This window comes from Hippocampus guttulatus, chromosome 19 (assembly GCF_054856545.1).
Source record: "Hippocampus guttulatus isolate MCC_2025c chromosome 19, RoL_Hgut_1.0, whole genome shotgun sequence".
In the NCBI taxonomy this organism is placed as follows: Eukaryota; Metazoa; Chordata; class Actinopteri; order Syngnathiformes; family Syngnathidae; genus Hippocampus; species Hippocampus guttulatus.
The window spans coordinates 10,714,619-10,738,245 of record NC_141279.1 but is presented as its reverse complement, the minus strand read 5'-3'; the positions used below and the strand labels follow the sequence as shown (position 1 = coordinate 10,738,245).

The 23,627-nt window shown below is 43.2% G+C and overlaps 1 protein-coding gene across 2 annotated transcripts in view; it reads left to right on the top strand.

The window, feature by feature from the left end:
• mbtd1 (mbt domain containing 1) overlaps window positions 1-23,627 on the top strand; it is a 78,175-nt gene that overhangs the window by 2,058 nt on the left and 52,490 nt on the right. Inside the window, exons 1-2 of one of the 2 annotated variants that reach the window (XM_086138414.1) lie at window positions 20,295-22,647; window positions 23,087-23,143. In XM_086138414.1, the coding sequence (XP_085994540.1) occupies window positions 23,110-23,143 (34 nt within the window). In that variant the 5' untranslated portion in view covers window positions 20,295-22,647; window positions 23,087-23,109. Of the gene's footprint in view, window positions 1-7,224; window positions 7,430-20,294; window positions 22,648-23,086; window positions 23,144-23,627 lie in introns of those variants that run through there. The other variant, XM_086138413.1, reaches the window with a different exon arrangement.

The following is a 23,627-nucleotide window of genomic DNA, read 5'->3' as shown; positions in this document are numbered from 1 at the left end:
TGAACAATTTTCACTTGGAGCAGTTATTCACACAATATTACTCCATCAACAACAGTGAAAAAAAATATTTTGTCACACAACAGCTGCTTTGACAGCTCTTTTTATGGAATCAAAACAGCAATATAAAATTATAAAGTGCACATCTAAGGTAAACTAGGCTGATTACTGATAGTGGATTTAAGCCATGTTTGCATACTTCGTTTTTCTCAAGTTTGCTTTGAACACAGCAGTCAGGCTATGTTGATTCTGTTGGTCCTTCTTGCGCAGAAGTCTCTCTATGGTTTTGTGAGGACATCATTTCGGATGACTACACTTGGTTCGATGACAACACTGGAGACGTTTGATTTTCAGTGTGGTCGCTCGGTCGCTACCACTGCACCGCTGAACTCTCAACGTGCCTCAGCGCACCGTTGCTGTCAGACGAACAGAGAGAAGCTCCACCCCCATTATTTATATGGACACGGAACACGGTCACCTTCCACACAAAATAGTTCCAAACAAGTAACAATCGTGTCAGTGGCATACATCGAACTCAACAGAATGCCTGCTCTTTATTCACCTGAGGCTCATCAACCTATTCTCTTATTTCTCAGTGTCTTCTCCCGCTTGGTGTACCTTAGCCTTCTCCGCTACGTACAATTTCTGTTCAAAGCTTGTAATGGAGGCTCTCGCTGGCAATCCGTAGTGGAGTCGTTCGATGCAGTGCGAACGATTTCACCTTGAGTCTGGCTGTGGACAATGTTGACAGGCTTGCATGCAGGAGCCATACATTTAGCTCTGGCTTCAGCAAATTTGTTCTTCGTCGTGTTATCCATTTTTTTCGCTTTGAAATGATCCATAGCTGTCTGTCTTAGACGAGGGGGCGGAGTACTCGCATCAGCTGTGTGCTTGGCCATTCAGTGGTATTTCAGACTCGACGTGCTATGATGATAGCGCAGTTTACTACTGCAAAACATCCAGGTAACTTTGGTCTTGTCAGTGGAACTATCTGGCAACTTTTTAAAAGTAAACTTTCCATTCATAAACTCTTTAAGTATTCGTTTTCGGTGTCTCGCGCTGCCATGGCTCGCAAAACAGACATGTGCGTGGACCTGTGCAGCGCGCTTGTTGTTTTGTTTCTGGTTTATTTACAGAGCAACGTAACATCCGCTGTGACGTCTGCCACGTTAATCTCATGAGAAAAAATTTAATCCCGTTAAAATTCATTTAAATTAATGCCGATAATAACGCGCTAAACTGACAGCTCTCATATATATATATATATATATATATATATATATATATATATATATATATATATATGTGTGTGTGTGTGTATATACAGTTTACCACGAGCGAGTCCCAGGGACTCGCTGATCAGAAAAGTACAAGTCCCATGATGCATTTCGAGAGTCCTAAATTTCGAATTCTGAAATGGCCTACTTATTCAATTCATATCATATGATAATAACACAAACAACAACATATACATACAATTATAAATAAATGCTGCAAAAATTTAAATAATTCAGTAGCAGGCCTGAGGATTTTGGAAATTCACGGAAATTGTTTTTCGGTTCTGTCGGATTACCCAATGGGAAACCACGGTAACTCATTGTGGGTTCCGTAAACGTTCATCATGGGAACCCATTTTTCTATTTTGACTGATATTGATAATCAAGAATTCTGAAACTCAAAAGTATAATGTTTCAAGGGTAAATGTTTGAAAACTATGCATTAACAATGAACATTCCATCAGTAGCTGTGTACTCCAGTTTTCTTCAATAAAATAAATGGATCAAAATATGTTGTACTCATATGGCATCATGAATACAACATACCACAAAACTACAGTATTTTTTTCCAATCGCACACTGCAAAGACGAATTTACTGGTAATCATTAAGACAGGTAAGTATTGATGTGGCTTGACATCCTCTTCCCAAAATGATGCATGTGTAATCTACTATCATTAGTTCTACCAACAGTTAACGTTAGCATTACTACACGTTGTGACAAATGTTTTATGCCTAAAGTTACCATGCTACAACCAGTAAATTATAGAATAACCAATACTGTTTCATAATATTTTTCATAGCAATTAGGCTATCCAGTGATCCCTCGCTATTTCGCGGTTCGTTTATCGCGGCTTCAGTGCATCACGGATTTTTTCAAACATATTCATTTTTTTTTTAAGTCTGCAAAAAGTCCGCAAACGGTCCGCGAGGAGCAGCGAAAGTCAGCAAAACAACAGTGAGTCACATAGAGCAACATATACAGTACATGTTGGGTGGGTGGGGGTGGGGGCTGAGAAGATGCAAAGCCATGTTGATTGGCTGTGCATCTTCTTTGTCTTATCACGTGGGTTCCTCTCTGATCTTTAATCAGTGTCTAAGTGTTGTTTACATGCGTGCTAGTGTGTGTGTGTGTGCACCGCTCGCTTGTGCATGCGAGAGAGAGAGAGAGAGAGAGAGAGAGAGAGATTATAAGAACAAAAGCAGGTCTCTTCCATCCTTAATTGTCTAATCATCCTTAATTGATGAATCATAAACACTCCTGCTGCACGGCTGCGGGATCGCTGGTGTGTGTGTGTTTCGTATGTATCGTACCAGAGATTGGGAGGCAAGCCCCAATGAATGCAGGTGAGGCGTAGAAAAAAAAGTAGTGTGTTTCCGGTAACATGAAATTTCACCATAGGGTCAGTAGGTCGGACAAGTTTTTTTTTTTTGAAATTTTTTTTTTCCCTCATCAAAAATGTAAACAAAATAACCATAAAACATAAAACAAGGAGACATTGAAACCCCCGCTCGCCGCCAAAGGCGGCGAGAGAGTTGGGTACCCGGCGGCTGGGTGTTACAGCCATCTTGTTACCTCTGTGTCCCGCGTCCCAGACTCTTAATTTTCCCACGGGACGCACAGTTCCAAATAATGTGCGTTTTTGGGACGCAAGGAAATTTCTCAGTCAAAACAAACAAAAAAAAAACTACGGCAAGCCTGAGGATTTCACGGTAACAATAGTTACTGGTAGCGTATCGTTTCCGTGGTGTGATTTTAATGGGACCAAAAAATAGTCTAATCATTAAAGTCACCGCACACGACTTGACTGTGTGATCAACGCGATTTCACTGTGCCGCTATGTGTGTTTGTGGTGTGGTGTGTGAGTGTGTTTCTTCTAATTTACTTTCGTTTTGTTTTGTTTTCAGTGTTGGGGGGGATGCAACAGATAACGTTATGTGCGCATGCGGGTTGGTAGTTTAGTCCGCAAACTGAGGAATCGCGCGGATGAAAGTTTGAGATGGCGGCGAAAAAAACTCACAAAAGTCTACTAATTACGACATTTAAGAAATGGGAATGCCAGTCAGATTTTTCGTATGAATCGTCCTCAGGGCGCATCACTAAACTCACCTGTGATGTATGCACAGAACACGAGAGCGAGATACGATGCGAGGCACGATTACGAGGCAAATTGGTCATTAGATTTGTAGGCTAATCGCTGTGAAAAATATTATGAAACAGTATTGCTTATTCTATAATTTACTGGTTGTAGCATGGTAACTTTATGAATAAAACCTTCGTCACAAGGTGAAGTAATGCTAATGTTTACTGTTGGTAGAACAAATGATGACGTCTGTTAAATTCTTTCGTCAAATTGATAGTAGATTACACATGCATCGTCTTGGGAAGAGGATGCCAAGCCACATCAATACTTACCTGTATTAATGATTACCAGTAAATTAATCTTTGCAGTGTGAGATTGGAAAAAATACTCTGATGATGCCACATGACTGCACCATTTATTTTTTGGAATAAACCTTTAGTACACAGTGCTGATGTAATGTTCATTGTTAATGCATAGTTTTCAAACATTTACCCTTGAAACATTATACTTTTGAGTTTCAGAATTCTTGATTATGAATATCAGTCAAAATAGAGAAATGGGTTCCCATGATGAACGTTTACGGAACCCAACATTAGTTACCGTGGTTTTCCATTGGGTAATCCGACGGAACCGAAAAACGGTTCCCATGAATTTCCGAAATCCTCAGGCCTGCTACTGAATTATTTAAATTTTTGTAGCATTTGTTTATAATTGTATGTATATGATGTTGTTTGTGTTATTATCATATGCAATTGAATAAGTAGACCATTTCCGAATTTTGGGACTCTCTCAATGCATAATGGAACTCATACTTTTCTGATCAGCGAGTCCCTGGGACTCGCTGCCGGTAAACTGTAAAATTATCACTGAGTGTTAGGTTCCGACGTCTGCCGGGTCGCGATGGCACTGGCGCGGAGAGGTCCCCGACGCCGGCCGCGGCCTGGCCTGGACTAGAGTTGCGTAGACTAGGCAGACGGTGCATCACGAGCGTGCGGACGCGGGGGTCGGCGGTTGGGGAACGCCGACGGGCGGGACTGGTAGCGGCCGGCCGCGCGACGCGCACCAACCAACCCCGCGCCCGACACCGCCCCCTACCCCCGCAACGCCCCCGCAGCCGTCCCGCCACCACCTATTTAGTTTTCTCCCCGCTCCGGAGTCGGGGGGCCGGGGTGCGCCGCCGCCTCTGCCTTCCTCCTCCACCCTCGGTTTTTACTCGACACGTGGTGTTCATCAAATAGTTCGCTGAATCTTTTCGATTCATCAATGGATGCTATGTTCTTAATATTATGGTGCGAGCATGCGACTGCAACACACAAAACGCGGTTTAAACTGTTGTCGGAGATCGTGGCCGCCGCCATGATTCAATGTTGATGACAGACGACAGGGCAAACGACGCGCACGCTCAATGTGAATATCGCGAGAGTTTGCACCGATGTAAACCCTCGACACAAAAATGTAGAATGTTGTTTGAAAAAAAATGCCGAGCGTAAAGTTTTTTTTCGAGGTAGAAATTCTCGGTCGGAAACACACCACTTTTTTTCTACGCCTCATGAGATTGGGAGGCCAGCCCCAATGAATGAAATGCTGAGCGAGGCAGCAACTCACCTGAAAGCTAAGATCATGGCGAGAATGAAAGCTGGGCAACCTAGAAACTGATTACAACGGCTATGTGAAGTACCACCTGAAAGTCTCATGGAAAGTGTGAATGCAGCACTGAGGGCGATGACTAACCGTAACGATCACGGAAACCAATGAGCTGATATACGCTTCAGCATCAGTGATCCTAGAGATGCTTGGCTATAAGAGCAACCATGGGAGCCATGAGATACGTTACCCACCATGGAAAAGACGGTTGGAGGCTAAGATCAAGGCGGCTCGGAAAGATGTGAGTCAATTGACGGAGGCCCAGAGAGGTGTGATGAAAAGGCCGATACCCGAGAGGTACATCCAGAAGACCATACCTGAAGCACTCGAAACTGCCAAACAAAGGCTCCAAGCCTTGTCCAGCCGCCTAAAGCGGTACACGAAAGAGAATGAGGCCAGACGAATAAACAGGCTGTTCGCAACACAACCTGCGAAAGTGTACGCTCAATGGCAGGGTCCTAACAACATAGCTGACCCACCAAGACTGGAAACTGAAAGGTACTGGAAAGGCATATGGGAGAAGGAGGTTGCACATAACAGCAGTGCACAATGGCTGGTGACCCTGAGAGAGGAGCACAGCAACCTCCCTGAACAGAACCCAGTTACCATAACAGTGGCAGACATACAGGAAAGAGTCTCAGATATGAAAAACTGGACAGCACCAGGCCCGGACATGGTCCACACCGACTGGCTAAAGAAACTCACAGCACTCCATGAGTGCCTAGCAGCACAAATGAACCAGCTGCTGAGGGATGGGACTCACCCAGGATGGCTAACGGAAGGGCGAACGATCCTGATCATGAAGGATCCCTTGAAGGATGCAGTCCCATCCAACTATCGGCCAATAGCCTGTCTCTCCACAACATGGAAGCTCAGGTCAGGCATCATTGCGGCTTAGATAAGTGGACACATGGATCAATACATGAGCGAAGCACAGAAGGGCATTGGTAGAGATACCAGAGGAGCCAAACATCAGCTCCTGGTTGACAGAACAGTCGCACAAGACTGCAGGTCCCGACGTACCAACCTGTGCACAGCCTGGATTGATTACAAGAAAGCCTATGACTCGATGCCAAATACATGGATCACTGAATGCTTGGAGTTGTATAAGGTGAACGGGACCCTAAGAGCCTTCATTGCGAACTCGATGAGGATATGGAAAACCACACTTGAAGCCAATGGCAAGCCACTTACCCAAGTGTCCATCAAGGACATAATCAAGTGTCCATCTTGATTATGAATATCAGTCAAAATAGAAAAATGGGTTCCCATGATGAACGTTTACGGAACCCAAAATGAGTTACCGTGGTTTCCCATTGGGTAATCCGACTGAACCGAAAAACAATTTCTGTGAATTTCTGAAATCCTCAGGCCTGCTACTGAATTATTTAAATTTTTGCAGCATTTATTTATAATTGTATGTATATGTTGTTGTTTGTGTGGATCATGTGGATCATATGATATGAATTGAATAAGTAGACCATTTCAGAATTCGAAATTTGGGACTCTCGAAATGCAAAATGGGACTCGTACTTTTCTGATCAGCGAGTCCCTGTGACTCGCTGGTGGTAAACTGTAAAATTATCACTGTTGTAGTGTAATTATTTCATTCACAGATTTTCTTTCCTTTAATTTCAAACTGTTTTTCTACTGTACAACATGTCTAGAATAAAATAACACCGTGAACTATTAAAAAATGGGCCAATCAGGAACAATAAATATGCCTTATAGTGTAAACATAATAATATTGAAGTTATGATCCTACATACATCCTACATCATTGCTACTTGCAAATGTGACTGATCCAACAATGACACGTTTGACTGCTGCTTTCATCTGGTGGCTGCCGGCTGGTTATTAGCGACTAAACTGCTAATGTTTACGTGCGCAGGCTGTGCAAACTGCTCGCATTTTCATGCTTGCAACTTGATCGCTTGGATGCTACTTGTTCAAATGAGTCAACAGGCTTCTCGTATTGCCTTGTTTTTGATGACATACCATGCACAACGGCTTCCTACGCCACGTCACTCCGGAGGTATCACTTGGGGAGGAACTTCTCTTGTCAAAATAGCTTCATCTTCGGAAGTCATGGCTGCCCATCAGCTGTGCGTTTCGCTGTACTTTTGGTCAATTTGTTGTTATTAGTTTCTGTTTACTGCTGCTTTTTCTTCCTTGATTTTGATAACTGATGTTTGTTTGTCTTGGTTTGTTTTTTGATTGAAGGCTGAGCGCACCCCGCGTTCAGAGCGGAAGCGGAGAGATTCGTTTGGGATGTTTGATGGCTATGACAGTTGTAGTGAGGAGTCAACCAGCAGCTCCAGCTCAGAGGACAGCGAGGATGAGGTGGTCTCCTCTCTACCTGCCAGTCTTCCCATCATCAAGAACAATGGCCAGGTCTATACTTATCCTGATGGAAAGGCTGGAATGGGTTTGTACATAATGTCTAATTTATTTTATGTTTTTTAAAATATTTTTTAGGGATGCAAAATAACTATTGAGTCAATTTTGGGCAGATTGGGAATTAAGGTGTCATGTCAGGCAGTAAGACCGATGACCCAAAAAAACCAAATCAGATTAAAAAGTAAAAGAATGAATAGGAAAAACCAATGAAGGAGTAGTACTTGGTCTCTGAGATTGTTTAGCATCGCTCACAACAAACATAGCATGTGTCGTGTAGGACTTCTCAGGCAGCAAATCGAGCACTTGACTTTCTTCTGAACACGGCCTGGCGTAAAAGTGCATTGAGCTTACATTAAACCAGTGCTTCTCAGATATTTTCTGTTATGCCCACCCCCAAACAGATAATATTTTAAATGCATCAATTTGCCTGAAATACCCCCCCCCCCCCCCCCCCCCCATAAAATCCTTGTTTATACCTTGTTTGAACATTTTTTTACCAACTTTTTGACCAACTCATTGCACCATTCTGAAAACTAAAATTAAATACATCAATAAATAATCATAAATTCAGTTCAGGAACATTAACTCAGGAGCAGGAAAAATAAAGCACTTTAGTCTTCAAAACAAAAAAGAATAAAACAATTAGTGCTAATTTTCCCCCCCTCTTTCTCTCTCTTTTTTTTTTTTAAATCAAAATGAGGAAGTCAGGATTAATGGCTACGAGGGGCACGTTTTGCAGTGCACAACTTTTCCAGCGAGCTATAATGTCTTTCAGTGGCGCCTTGATTTATTTGGCTTCATGCTGTCCGCTGAGAGCATTTCTAGACACAGTTAACACATCGGGTTTCCTTGTCGCCCACTGTAGTAGAAGCCAAGCACTAAATACGCTTCATCATATTTCCTTGTCTTAGCTTTCGGGTGACTTTCTTCTCTCTTATTATCTTTGTCTCGTTACGCCTTTCTTTTCATTTTGTCAGGGTTTGTTTACTGCACTTCATATTGCCTGCTTGGTGCAAAAAATCCCGCCAAAAAACGACACCATAGAGCAGGGGTGCCCAACCACTCGACCGTGAACTGACCCCAAGGCGACCAAGGTGTGTTGGGGGAAAAAAAGTCTTTTTTTTTTTTTTTTAATGACATGACAGGAAGTCAGTGTCGCCAAACTTAGCGACTTTGAAACTATATTTAGTGAGTATTCAGATCCTCTTGTGCGACTTTATTTTTTCAAAAAAGTGACTAGTAATAATCTAGCGACTTTTTCTGCTGTTATTGGAGACTTGGAGTCTGTGTGGTGGAAGCACGTTCGGTTCTGAATGAGCAGCGCCGGGAGCTGTTGTGGCCCCACCCCCAAATGAAGCCGCTGCTGGCTGATCGCGCCAGGTTTACAACCTGGGCGGGACGTAAATGTAAAACTTTTCTTTGTCTGGAAAAAAACAAAAACAAATAAAAATTACAAAAGAAAAAAAGAGAAGGAAAAAAAACATCCCCCAAGTAAATCACACGCACTGATGACATAATTGAGCGACGTTAAGGACAGCCAATCGCTACTTTCGTTGCCGATGAGTTGGAAATGCTGCTGGAAGTTGATCGCTGTTCACAGTAGCGAGCAGCTAGCGATTACAGCGGTGCTTTAGCTGGTTCAACGCGGCTCCCGGGGTTTCACACGACAAGCGTTGAAAATGCCTCGGTGGCGGCAATGCCATTCAAACAACGGCGCTAAATACACAGAAGTACTACGTCAGCCTATCATCAATCTCGCTACTTGATTGACACAGAGGGCAACCAATCAGATGACTGAATCACCACTCATGCGCAAACGACAGCGCTAAACGCTAAGCTAGTCAACGAATTACCTCTGATGTCAAGGCAGGGGTGCCCAATACGTTGATCGCACTCGACAGGGAGCCAGCAGACTGGTCCCATGTCGACCGCAAGGGGTGGGAGGAGGAAATTGGGGGGGGGGGGATTTGTGTGTAAGTGGGACAAAACTGTGGCTTTTAGATTTATCTTTTCTCACTGATCTCACTGGCCAGCTCAATGGACTGAATTTGTTGAAGTCAACATGATGAGTTCAGTGAGCACATTTAAAAGCAAGCTAAAGCTGATGTCCACCCGGCTGCGGCTTGGTTACCTGTGCAACTTCCCTCACAAGCAAGCAGAACTACAACGTCAAGGGAAAGGTGTGACACAGCTTGACAGTGCACGTTATGAGGAGCATGTTCAGAGCATCTCGTCAGAGTTTGAGAGGCGTTTTACTGACTTTGCATCCATCGAGCCTATCATCAGCTATATGTGTTTTCCATTTGGTGCAAATACTGAGGTTGGTGACTTTGCCGCCAAAGTCAAATCACTTTTTTCGACTTTGAAAGCCCCACTCTTGAGGATGAGATTCTGAGATTGCAAAATGACATTGGGATCAAAGCCAGCCCACTGAGGTAGGAAGTGATTTCCTTTTTTCAAACGGAGATCTACCTGTTTCATAGCTGTTTTTTTCTCTTAGGTTCATATTTGGTTATATGTATTTGACAATAAAGTTGTATCCAATCCAATCCAATGTAGGAAAGCCAAATGGCTTGGCCCTAGGACTTTTAGTGTTCTTGTGTGTGTGTGTGTTGGGCGGGGGGTCAGATGGTGACACTAGACTGGTAGATATGGCAGGGGTGCCCAAAAAAAGTTGGGCTCTACACTCACTACACTCTCTGACAATGAGGGCGCTCCTGCCAACTGCTGTCGTGGATGTGCAATTACACTTGATTCTCTTCTCTTCGGCAAAAAAGCATGTTCCCCAGAGTCAACATGTGCCTCCACTGGCATCGCATCGCGCCCCCTTATTTGAGAAGGACTGCATTAAACAAACATGGAATTGTTTGTTTGGTATTTGTTCACAGGTTTGGAGGGAGACATTTAGTGTTCTGTTTGCACCAAATCTTATGGAAACATTCCACATTAGGGGTTTGGTAACAAGAACATGCTTAGAATATATATATTTATTACATATGAGAATTTAAAGTTTTGGTAGACATTTTAAAAAGGATCATGGAAGTTGACATGTTTGAACTGCTTTTGCAGGCCCATAAAATTATGTGGCGGGCCAGATCTGGCCTTGTTTGACACCTGTGCAGTAGAATGACAGTGAGTATTTATTTCAGTTAAGTAAAAGAACATCAGGGCTGTCAAACTCATTAGAGCAAACTATGGCCCGCGGGCCGAATCTGGCCCGCCTCCACATTTGGTCCGGCCCCCCTGAACAATACCAGAGTCTTTTGATTTATTTTTCATCTATGTATATTTGTATTTTATCATGAAATTCGGCTTTTGCAATAAAATATTCCTTAGTTATGAACTATTTTCATGATTAACTATTAGCTCGTAACAATTTCATAAACACATATAACGTGACATTTGTTCCATCCTTCTGCGGTCTGTGCCGTTATCTGGCAACCCCAGAAAAAAATTCCTAAATCCGTCCCTCTCAAAGAGAACGTAATCATGGCGAAAAGGTGAGGTAAGAAAAAAAAAATATTCAGAATACAGGGAATTTAACCCAAAATGGAAAAACTATTATTTTTTTCAATGCAAAGAAAAGATTGTCTGTCTCATCTGTCGGTGGCGGTATTCAAAGGATACAATCTGCGGCGACACTACGAATCCCGTCACGACAAGTACGATTTTTTGCATGGGCAAATGAGAGCAGACAAACTGTCAATGCTAAAAAGAGGAACGTTAGCTCAGCAAAATACATTTGTACGCCAAGCTCAGCTGAACCAGCCATCTGTTCGGGCTAGCTTTCGGTTTGCTCAACTGATAGCAAGCAGCGGTAAGGAGAGTTTGTCAAGAAATGCATGAATGCTGTCGCGGAGGTGGTGTGTCCCGAGAAGAAAGACGTCTTTAATACCGCGAATGTATCAAAAAAAGTTATTTGATTTTGTGTGGGTTTCTGGGAAACAATACATTTTTACGTCTAGGTACTCTTGCAGTCACACTTTTGCTGTTACAAACTGACCCCGGCCCCTCCATCAGAGAAGCGAAAAGTTATGTGGCCCTCACAGGAAAAAGTTTGGGGACCACTGCATTAGAGGGTGCTCAAACTGCCAAATTAGATGTCAAGCAGACCGAACCAGTAAAATCATAGTATAATTCTTTGTTTTCACTCAAAGAAGTCCAAGTGCATTAGGAACAAAATTTCTTTTTAATACAATATCCTTTCACAAAATATAATGAACAGCCACTGATTTCTGAGTACAAATTTGTGCAACGTGCTCATGATTATTATTTACATCTGGTCACAGAGTTGTAGAAATTGCATTTGGTGCATTGGAAAATGTAATAAAAATAGAAATAATCAAATACAGTCAAACCTCGGTTTTCGTCCATAATCCGTTCCAGAAGGCTGTTTGAAAACCGAATTGTTCGAAAACTGAAACCATGTTTCCCATTGGAATCAATATACCGTATTTTCACGACCATTCGACGCACCGTATGGTTGGGCGCAGTCTCATTAATGGGTGCTATTTCTGTATTTTACACATAGACAAAACGCACTGTATTATTGGGCGCGATTTTAAAATGGTAAAACATACAGCAGCTTAAACATACGGCATGCATGCGCGCACGCTAAAAACACGTTAGCTTGTAGCATACGGTAGCATGCCAAGACATACAGATACAAGCTAAAAACACGTTTTTAAAAAGGCAACGAAGCAAAACGGAGTTCCGTTGTATTTTATTTAGCCATCGTACAATGTACTCACGTTTTTCGATCAATCATCACCCAGAAATCCATCAAAGTCCTCATCCTCTGTATCAGAATTCAACAATTGTGCAAGTACCGGTAATCCATCAAAAACGCCGTGTTTCCTCTCGTTGTCAGTCACTCTCATTGCCATGTGGCTCCACAGAAATGATGCCGGCTTTGCCAAAAACTCGAACAACAGTGCAAGCAGACACGTTCGTCCAAGCAGCCACAATCCATTCGCAAATTGTGGCGTAACTCGCCCGGCGCTGCCTCTCACTCTTTGTAAAGTTGTGTTTGCCATCGATCATTCATTGTTCCCATGCCGCTCGCAACTTTACTTTGAACGCCCGGTTGATGCCGATGTCCAGCGGTTGGAGTTCTTTAGTCAAGCCTCCGGTAATAACGGCAAGCTCAGAGTTCATTTGCTTGACTTGGTTTTTCACCGCTGCTGTGAGATGGGCACGCATGCCAAAAATCATAACCGATGGCTTGAAGTTTGAACTGAGCTTCGTAGGCGTGTCTCTTTGTAGAATTTATTTTCGGGGGTTCTTAGAAACCAAAACCGAAGTTGTTTTGCAACAATGCACATAGCCACACTCTATACAGGTGTTGGTACCTGCTTGTAGCGTCGCTTTAGCGTCCACTTACACGCCCACCCTTCACTCATTGGCGGCCTGCTTCCCCGCATGCCTGTCACTCACGTCTGCCTTTTCTCTCTCTTTCTCTCCATATATGTATATATACACGCCCACCCTTCACTGATTGGCCGACTTCTTTGCCGCATGCCTGTCCACAGTCACTTCCGCCTTTTCTCTATATAAACAGCGTGTCGGCTGTCAGTCAGGTTTTGGAACTCAGCGCATAGACAAGATGCTCCGCATCATAAGGCGTCCTGTCCATTTTGGAGAAAATTTTAGACTTTTAATGGCGCCTTATAGTCGTGAAAATACGGTACATTTTTTAATCCGTTCCAAGTCAAGAAAACAACTTTTTTTAAACAGTTTTTTTTCCTTTACAATTTTACACCATAAACTGCACACATGTAATTAGAGAGCAGGTAATATGTAAAATACTGTACAAACAAATAGTAATTTTTTTATTTTCACCAATTTTAACAGAGATGAAAGTCCTCCAGATTTTCCCGGAATTCCGGATTTTCAAATTTTCATGAAAGTTCCTCCGGAAAATGTAGGAAAATTTGCCTGAAATTAATCCGGATATTAGTTGACAACATTGAACAAACACGCGTTTGAGTTCGTTGTTTTGATGTCACGAGCGTAGCCATGTTGAGGCACTAACACTAGTAACAGTAAAGAGATTTTCGTCTCCTTATAAACACACTTGCTAAACCCCAGTGGAACGAATAAAAGACAGTTGTTGTAGTAAAAAAAAACATATATATATATATATATATATATATATATATATATATACACAGTGTATATATATATATGTTTGAACAAAAAGGGAAACACACGGATTCGCAGAAAAACGTGTCTGTCCGACTTCGAGCGTCGTGTCGTCTCGACCAACTTGCTGCGCAGTTTAGCTGTTGTTGAAGTTAAAAGCTTTTTTGGTTGAGAGGTAGACAGGTAAGCTGACATACAGGCAAGCTCCGAAAAAGGAGAGCTGTGGTGTTGGTTTTTAAAACGGATACTTTACTTATGCTTTTCAGTCTCAACCAATACAGACACGTCTGTTTCCGTGCCTTCTGTTCTGTGGTTTTACTCAAGATGTTCAAGGACTGCCTCCGGAAAACGTAAATTAACGATAACTTTAAGGACATGAAGAAAATCGAAAATAATTGACGAGAACAGAAAATCAAGCTAGGAAATCACAAAATAAATTAAGGTGGGGAGGGGGTTGAACACACAACGAAGGAATAAATAAACAATTTTGAGACAATCCAGTCTCCTACACATATGTGCAATAGATGCGAGTGTTAGGAACACGTTCAAGTGGTCATGGCTTGAGGAAAATGACTGGAACTGAGATTTTTTTTTGTCAGACTATATATATATATATATAGTCTGCGGTCCCACGAGAATTTATATATATATATATATATATATATATATATATAAATTCTCGTCTCACCCCTCGGGTGGTGTCCGTCCCCCATTCAGCTGGGGTCCTCTACCAGATGTTGTTCCCGGGATCTGTTGCAACCACTCATCTAGTTTGGGGGTCACTGCCCCGAGTGCTCCGACCACCACAGGCACGACTGTCACCTTTACCTTCCAGGCTCTCTCCAGCTCCTCTCTGAGCCCTTGGTATTTCTCCAGTTTCTCGTGTTCCTTCTTTCTGATGTTTCCATCACTTGGGACCGCTACATCTACTACAACGGCTTTCCTCTGCCCTTTATCTATGATCACGATATCCGGTTGGTTCGCCATTACCATCTTGTCAGTCTGGATCTGGAAGTCCCACAGGATCTTTGCTCTGTCATTCTCCACCACCTGCGAAGGTGTTTCCCATTTTGACCTTGGGGTTTCCAGTCCATACTCCGTAAAGATGTTTCGGTAAACTATGCCAGCCATCTGGTTATGGCGTTCCATGTAGGCTTTCCCTGCCAGCATCTTACACCCTGCAGTTATGTGTTGGATCGTCTCAGGTGCCTCTTTGCACAACCTACACCTTGGGTCTTGTCTGGTGTGGTATATCTGGACCTCAATGGCTCTGGTGCTCAGGGCCTGCTCCTGAGCAGCCAGGATGAGTGCCTCTGTGCTGTCCTTCAGGCCAGCCCTCTCTATCCACTGATAGGACTTCTTGAGATCAGCCACTTCAGTTATGGTCCGGTGGTACATCCCGTGTAGGGGCTTGTCCTCCCATGATGGTCCCTCTTCCAGCACCTCATCCTCTGTTCCCCATTGTCTTCTCATTCTCTGAGTACGTCATCCGTTGGAGCCTTCTCGTTGATGTATTCATGGAGCTTGGATGTTTCATCCTGGACAGTGGCTCTCACACTCACGAGTCCCCGGCCTCCTTCCTTTCGGCTTGCGTACAGTCTCAGGGTGCTGGATTTGGGATGGAGCCCTCCATGCATGGTTCGGAGCTTTCGTGTCTTAACATCTGTGGTCTGAATCTCTTCCTTTGGCCACCTGATTATTCCTGCAGGGTATCTGATCACTGGCAGGGCATAGCTGTTTATTGCCAGTCTTATTCTTGCCATTCTTCATAGGACTTGCCTCACCCGCTGGAGGTATTTAGCCGTAGCTGCTTTACTTGTTGCCAGTTCGAGGTTGCCATTGGCTTGTGGTATACCGAGATACTTGTAGCTGTCCTCAATGTCTGTTATTGTTCCTTCAGGGAGTGAGACCCCTTCAGTGTGGACGACCTTTCCTCTCTTAGTCACCATCCGACTACATCTACAGCAGTGACATCCCGATGTCACTGCTGTAGATCCTGGTTGTGTGGATCAGGGAGTCTATGTCCATTTCGCTCTTAGCATACAGCTTTATGTCATCCATGTAGAGGAGGTGACTGATCGTAGCTCCATTTCTGAGGCGGTATCCATAGCCTGTCTTGGCGATTACTTGGCTTAGGGGGTTCAGTCCTATGCAGAACAGCAGTGGGGAGAGTGCATCACCTTGGTATATGCCACATTTGATGGACACTTGGGTAAGTGGCTTGCCATTGGCTTCAAGTGTGCTTTTCCACATCCTCATCGAGTTCGCAACGAAGGCTCTTAGGGTCCTGTTCACCTTATATTCAGTGATCCATGTATGTGGCATCGAGTCATAGGCTTTCTTGTAATCAATCCAGGCTGTGCACAGGTTGGTATGTCGGGACCTGCAGTCTTGTGCGACTGTTCTGTCAACCAGGAGCTGATGTTTGGCTCCTCTAGTATCTCTACCAATGCCCTTCTGTGCTTTGCTCATGTATTGATCCATGTGTCCACTTATCTTAGCCGCAATAATGCCTGACCTGAGCTTGCTTCCATGTTGTGGAGAGACAGGTTATTGACCGATAGTTGGATGCGACTGCACCCTTTGAGGGATCCTTCATGATCAGGATCGTTCGCCCTTCGGTTAGCCATCCTGGGTGAGTCCCTTCCCTCAGCAACTGGTTAATTTGTGCTGCTAGGCGCTCATGGAGTGCAGTAGGTTTATTCAGCCAGTCGGTGTGGACCATGTCTGGGCCTGGTGCTGTCCAGTTTTTCATATCTGAGACTCTTTCCTGTATGTCTGCCACTGTTATGGTAACTGGGTTCTGTTCAGGGAGGTTGTCTGTGCTCCTCTCTGAGTCACCAGCCATTGTTCACTGCTGTTATGTGCGACCTCCTTCTCCCATATGCCTTTCCAGTACCTTTCAGTTTCCAGTCTTGGTGGGTCTGCTCTGCTGTTAGAACCCTGCCATTGCGCGTACACTTTCGCAGGTTGTGTTGCAAACAGCCTGTTTATTCGTCTGGCCTCATTCTCTTTCGTGTACCTCTTTAGGCGACCGGGCAAGGCTTGGAGCATTTGTTTGGCAGTTTCGAGTGCTTCATGTATGGTCATCTGGATGTACCTCTTGGGTATCGGCCGTTTCATCACACCTCTCTGGGCCTCCGTCAATTGACACACATCTTTCCGAGCCGCCTTGATCTTAGCCTCCAACCATCTTTTCCATGGCTCCGATGGTTGCTCTTATAGCCAAGCATCTCTAGGATCACTGATGCTGAAGCGTATATTAGCTCATTGTTTTCCGTGATCGTTGTGGTAGGGATCGCCCTCAGTGCTGCATCCACACTTTTCGTGAGACTTTCAGGTGGTACTTCACATAGCCGTTGAAATCGGTTTCTAGGTTGCCTAGCTTTCATTCTCGCCATGATCTTAGCTCTCAGGTCAGTTGCTGCCTCGCTCAGCATTTTATTCATTGGGGCTGGCCTCCCAATCTCATCATCTGCATTCATTGGGGCTTGCCTCCCAATCTCTCTAACGACTTCCTCCTCCGATCTGGCAGCCTGGGGCCCTTCACCATGGAATCTGCGTTGTACCTCATCAATCTCAAGTTGTGACAGCAATTGCCGTTTGTGGATGTTGGAACATTGAGTACTTGTTGTTTTGTGGTCAAATGTAACTGTGGGTTTCGAAGTAACCATTCAGTCCACATTCTCTGCTTGTAACCCCTCTGACTAGGGTTGCTTGAGTCGTAGCATTCCAACAGAGCCATGTTGTCGCATCTCGCCCACCTCCGCTTTGTTCCAGTAGCCCATTTTTCAACAAGGTGCTCTGGTTCCCCAGCACCTGACGCAGACCTTGTTTGGCCGGGCAACATCTGAGCCGGCATGTCATTCGTTTTATTGTTTCTCACCATTGTATGAGGTAGGCATTTTTCAAGGAATTTTCAGGAAAGTCCACTTTCATCTCTGTAACATTACCATTGTAACATAAAAATTGAAGGACCATCTCTCTCTCTCTCTCTTTCTGTCATGGGACGTGCACTTATCCCAGCTGTCATCGGGCAGATGGTCTTTCGTTTTTAGGATGCTGCTGATGGTGGATTTCGGCATCCCGAACTCCTTCGCCAACACAGACACACGCACACCTGACTCATATTTCGCGATCAAATCTTTCTTAAATTCTATAGGTTTGCACACTATTTTCCTCTATTCTTCACCAGGTTTACCACTTCCACTTGCTTTCTTTGGTCCCATAATTAGGGGCTGATACACGATGCAAAAAATAACAGTCTGATATTACGTCGTTGTCACCAAACACGTCTGCTTTTTTTTTTTCCAATCTTTATTGAACAATACAAACTCGTCTGCTCACAATGGACGCTACATGAGGAAGCGTCTCACCAAACACGTCTGCTTTTTTTTTTCAATCTTTATTGAACAATACAAACTCGTCTGCTCACAATGGACGCTACATGAGGAAGCGTCTCACCAAACACGCCTGCTTTTTTAAAAAAACCTTTATTGAACAATACAAACTCATCTGCTCACAACGGACGCTACACGAGGAAGCGTCTCACCAAACACGTCTGCTTTTTTAAAAAAAATCTTTATTGAACAATACAAACTCGTCTGCTCACAATGGACGCAACATGAGGAAGCGAAGCCGAGAGGAGTCAAGTGACGCATTCAAGTGCGCTCAGTTTGTTCGAAATTTTGGTCGAAAACCGAATTGGTCGAGAACCGAGACGTTCGAAAACGGAGGTTTGACTGTACAACATTTTGGAAGAGCAACAACATTGACTTGTACAAAATTGTGGTAATTGCACAAACCGGTAAATAAGCTCTGCATATTGCATATTGGAGCTAGGTAGAAATTGAAGTGTAGAAAAAAGTGAGAATACTGGCGAGAATTGCACGAAGTAATTTACATTACAAGTAGTTGCATACAGTATTTATGTATCATTGCATGAGGTGCATTGAGGTAAATGGAGTCTAGTAACGGAAACTGGATGGCCTCAGGAATGCAGTAAGTGTTTTTCTCCAGTGCCTGTATGATTTGTTGTTATTCAAGGATTAATAGCTCTCTCTCTGAGTGTATTAGTTCGGGTTTTGTGAAGGCACATGGGTGAGCTGAGTCCATGACAATTTTCATTGCTCTGCTGAGGTAGCGAGAGCTGGCAATGTCATCCAGGAATGGGAGAGAGCAGCCAGTGAGCTTCTTGATCACTCTCAACAGCACTTCTCCTGTTGGCTGCAGAGCTTCAGCATACCACAGCGTGGTGCAGTACGCGAGGATGCTTTCAAAGGTGACTTGGTTGAAGGTCAGGATCAGCTGCTCCAGAGCATTCTCAAGAGGTGCAACCACTGCATGGCTTTCGTTCCCACTGCTGTGGTGTTCACAGTCCAGGACAGGTTCTCTGAGATGTGAGCGCCCAGAGGTTTGAATGAATGGACCCTTTCAATGAAGGACCCATTGATGAGGAGTAGGGCCGGATCTGTGCTGCGTTTACGGAAGTCAAGTCCAGTGGTACCTCTACTTATGAACGTCTCTTCATACGGAATTTTCAAGTTACGCAATGCCTCAACAGGAAAATATTGCCTCTTGTTATGAAAGAAATGTCAAGATACGAAAACTAAAAATATAGTATGGGCTGCTACTCGCAGCTCCAAGTTTCCTGAACGCAACATACTTTTATAGCTCCTCTGTCATTGGCTACGACTGAGCATCATCCTGGCATCCCATTGGCTCAGAGGGACCACAACCGAATGTGTCTATGTGTGTAGATAGATAAATGAATAGATATGTGTCTATGCGGCGTCCTCGTCATTCGCCCCTCGGGCCATGAGGTGTTCCAATAGTTTTACGTAAATGCGAATCACCCAGAAAAAGTGTTCACCAGTCGGGCAATCGCTCACTATGCTGATTTCTGCCTTGGACATTTTCGAAGGATTGTTAAAAGCCAACAAAAGCAAACGTCCTTGGAAATGCCAGGCAAAAACCTCTGATGAGAGAGAACATGAACTAAAGAGGCCAAAAAAAGGATGAGGATGCAGTTAAAAGTAAATTACCAGAATTTTTCGTCTTTATTTTATTTTATTTTTTACATGATGCACGACTCTTATTTATTGTGCAATAATGTAATTGTAAAATGTATTAGTTACATATTTTTGATACATTTTTATGCTTTGGGAAACATTTTTGTCTGAATTTTGGCGGGGCTTGGAACAGATTTGGGCATTTACATGGAAAACGCCTCCCTACTTATAACATTTTCTAGTTAAGAAATTTCTTCCAGAACCAATTCATTTCGTAAATTGAGGTACCACTGTATGAGTTCTTTTGTCTTTGTGAAGTACAGTCTCAGATTGTTCTCTAAACACCATGCTGATAGTCTCTCAACCTCACCTCTGTAGGCAGACTCATCTCCTGAGATGAGCCCGACTACGGTGGTATCATCAGCAAATTTGATGATGGAGTTGGAGCGATGGCGGGGGCTGGTGTGAGTGGTCTGCATGTTGTGAGTCATGCAACTTTGAAGCGGGAAATGGGAAGAAATGGTTTGGTTGCTCCGCCTGGTGAAGCGTCAGTGTCCACAGACGCAGATATGTCTTTCTAATTTGTGATGTGTTGGATGCACTGCGGGCGGCCTAGGGGTCGACTGGTTAGCGCATCTGCCTCACAGTGCAGAGGTCATGTGTTCGATCCCGGCTCCAGCCTTCCTGTGTGGAGTTTGCATGTTTTCCCTGTGCCTGCATGGGTTTTTTCCGGGTACTCCGGTTTCGTCCCACATTCCATAAACATGCATGGCAGGCTGATTGAACACTCTAAATTGTCCATAGGTGGGAATGTGAGCGCGGATGGTTGTTCGTCTCTCTATGCCCTGCGATTGGCTGGCAACCAGTTCAAGGTTTGCCCCGCCTACTGCCCTAGGACAGCTGGGATAATAGACTCCAGCCTACCCCGCGGCCCTTGTGAGGATCAGCGGATCAGAAAATGGATGGATGGATGGATGGATGGATAAATATTACATAAAGGTGTGGTATTTGTACAATGAGAAAACAAGTCAAGTGTGATTAGTCTGCTTTTAGATCAGGGAATGTCAAACTCATTTTTCTCGCGGGGAACATTGTAGTTCACGTATGACTGAAATTCAATAAAGAAGTCAGGAATAGCAGTTCATTCAACTATTATGTAAGTTACTATAAGGAGGTGTTTGGTAACAAGAACATGCTGAAGGTATCTTTTATGTATTAGATATAAGAATTTGAAATGTTGGTCAACTTCCAAGAATCATGGAAGTTGACCTGGTTGATTTGCTTTCATGAGCCACATAATAATCTGTCGCGCCGGGCCTTCAGCTTGACATCTGTGTTTTAGATTGATTGATGCACTAGCTTACAGCGTTTAGTTAACCGCCAATGAAAATTGAAAATCATGACATGTACGGCTACGGAAAATAAAAACTCAAAAAAATTGGTTGACACAAAAATGTCTCCCTCAAAACTAAAATTAATACTTTTAATGGAATTCAAATTTATCTGTATAACACTCTAAAAAACACTGCTACATCCAGAATTCTGTACATAAAGCAAAACTCGGGTATATGACAACAAAGACAGTTAAAACAATAAATAACTTAAGCGGTGAACACAATACAACACTAAAGCAGGTGGACCATTTCAACTCAAGGCTCACATTGAGGAAAATCTATTCCTAAATGGGCCAGACGGGTAAAATCATGGCATATATAATTTCTGTCAATACACAGATTTTCACTATGTACAGGTTCGACTGGAAATATATTGTTAAAAAGGAGCTAAAATTCTTTTTGGTCCCCTATACAGTCAAACCTCGGTTTTCGAACGTCTCTGTTCTCGACCAAATCGGTTTTTGACCAAAAATTTCAAGTTTTTTTTATGCCTCGGCTTATGACCGAAATTCGGTTCTCGACCAAACTGAGTGCACTTGATTGCACCACTTGACTCTTCTCGCCTTCCTTACACGAGGATGTGACGCTTCCACGGGTAGACGAGGAAATGACGCTTACTCGTGTAGCGTTCCATTGTGAGCAGACGTGTTCAATATTTTTTTTAAAAACAGAGCGTGGTTTCGGTTTTCGAACAGCCTTCTGGAACGGATTACAGTGATCCCTCGCTATTTCGCGGTTCATTTATCGCGGCTTCAGTGCATCGTGGATTTTTTCAAACATATATCAACCCGTATTGTTTTGTGTTTTTTGTTATTGTAAAGTGTCCTTGGGTGTCTTGCAAGGCGCTTATAAATAAAATGTATTATTATTATTATTATTATATTCATAAAAAAAAGAAAAAAAATTAAGTCCGCAAAAGGTCCGCGAGACGCAGTGAAAGTCAGCAAAGCAACAGCGAGTCACATAGAGCAACATATACTACATGTATATGTTTACTGTATTTTGTTATTCATAAACTAACCCTCTTTGTCTGTGTCCGTGCCTTCTCTTCTTCTGTTCGACTCGAGAGGCGTTCCTGACCGCCTCCGAAAAACGAAAATTAACCATTCCTTCAATGAAACTACGAAAAATGTTAATAATGCATCAAAACAGAAAATCAAGCGAGGAAATCACAAAATAAATTCTATAGCCCCCCCTACAGAATTTATTTTGTGATTTCCTCGTTTGTGAATACAGTACACAGCAAAGGAATAAATAACAAACACTTCTGAGACGGTCCAGTCTCCGCCAGAACATCGTTCTGTTGGATTTTGTGATTTCCTCGTTTGATTTTCTGTTTTGATGCATTATTTTCAATTTTCGTAGCTTCATTGAAAGAATCCTCAACTCATTTACACCCTTTGATGTATAAATACGTCAATTAGTGCATAGCCGCTCCCTCCCCATGACGTGAAAATACACATCGCCAACAAATCGTCTCCCCGGCGACTTCCAGCGATGACGGCAAAGAGGCTGCATTGCTTCGCATGGCCGACACCGGGCACACGTCAGCGATTCGCTGGAATTGTCTCGTAATGATGACGGCGAAAACGATGAATTGGAGAGCGACTTGGATCCCGATCTGTCGGACGAATACGTGCCTTCGGACATAACGGAAAGCAGCTGAGAGTTCTCGCCAGAGCCGCTGGAACGAGGAGGTAACTGCTGACTAGCTTGCAAGTTCCCATTCAAAACTTCACCACTTTTTATGCCTCATCAGTCACTTTTATGCACCGCTACATTCGCTGCTATACTATAAAGTTGCCAGTAACACTAATCATTTATGTACGGTTGATGCGTCTCGTAGATGTGGATGAAAATATGCGCCATAAATGTGCTGACTTGCGTGTCGCCATAGGTTTTAAAAAACAGGACACATTTGGTCCGCTCAGCTCTGTTTAAACCACTAGTGTTAAATTCATATTCCATTTCATTTCAAATTGGATGCTGAGCAACGTGGAATGAATGGTGTAAATAGCAGTGTGCGAGAATGTATGTGTGTGTGTGTGAGAGATGTTGAAATGTAAGTGGAAAGCAACAATAAAAAAAATTGAAAAATAAAAGTGTGGTAATTGTACTCGATTCTATAAATTACAGATTGTCCAACCAGAAGCCAAAAGATGACGACTCCTTGCTTTGGTGGTGGAAAGAAAGGTAAATAAAAGTATTATACCTCACTCTGCAGCAATACATATTTGCAACTTTTTATGTTTCTATAATTTATAGGTCGTGCATCTGGACGTGGTGGGGATGAATCGATGTGGCGACAAACTAAATGGAAGCCAAAAACCATCCTCTTCACAGCTGCACTTTCATTCATTCAATTTGCACGTTTGTTCATAGTTCAATAGTTTTATGTGCAAATAAATTATTTTGCTATGAAAAACATTTTTTGTAATGTTGTTTTGCCAGAGGAACACTTTATTGAGGTATTTGAGCTGTCACAAAAGCAAAAAATAGTGTAAAACTTGAAATGATGCTTGAAATGCATGCTTTTACAAAAAGCTCATTTTCTCTGGATTTCTGTAGAAAATCGGCCTTTTCCATCAAACTTAGCAGTTTTCTAATGCTGATTGCCAACGAACGGAGACAGAAACAAACTTTTGTTCTGCTGAAAGAAGAGAGTCTCACCTTTCTT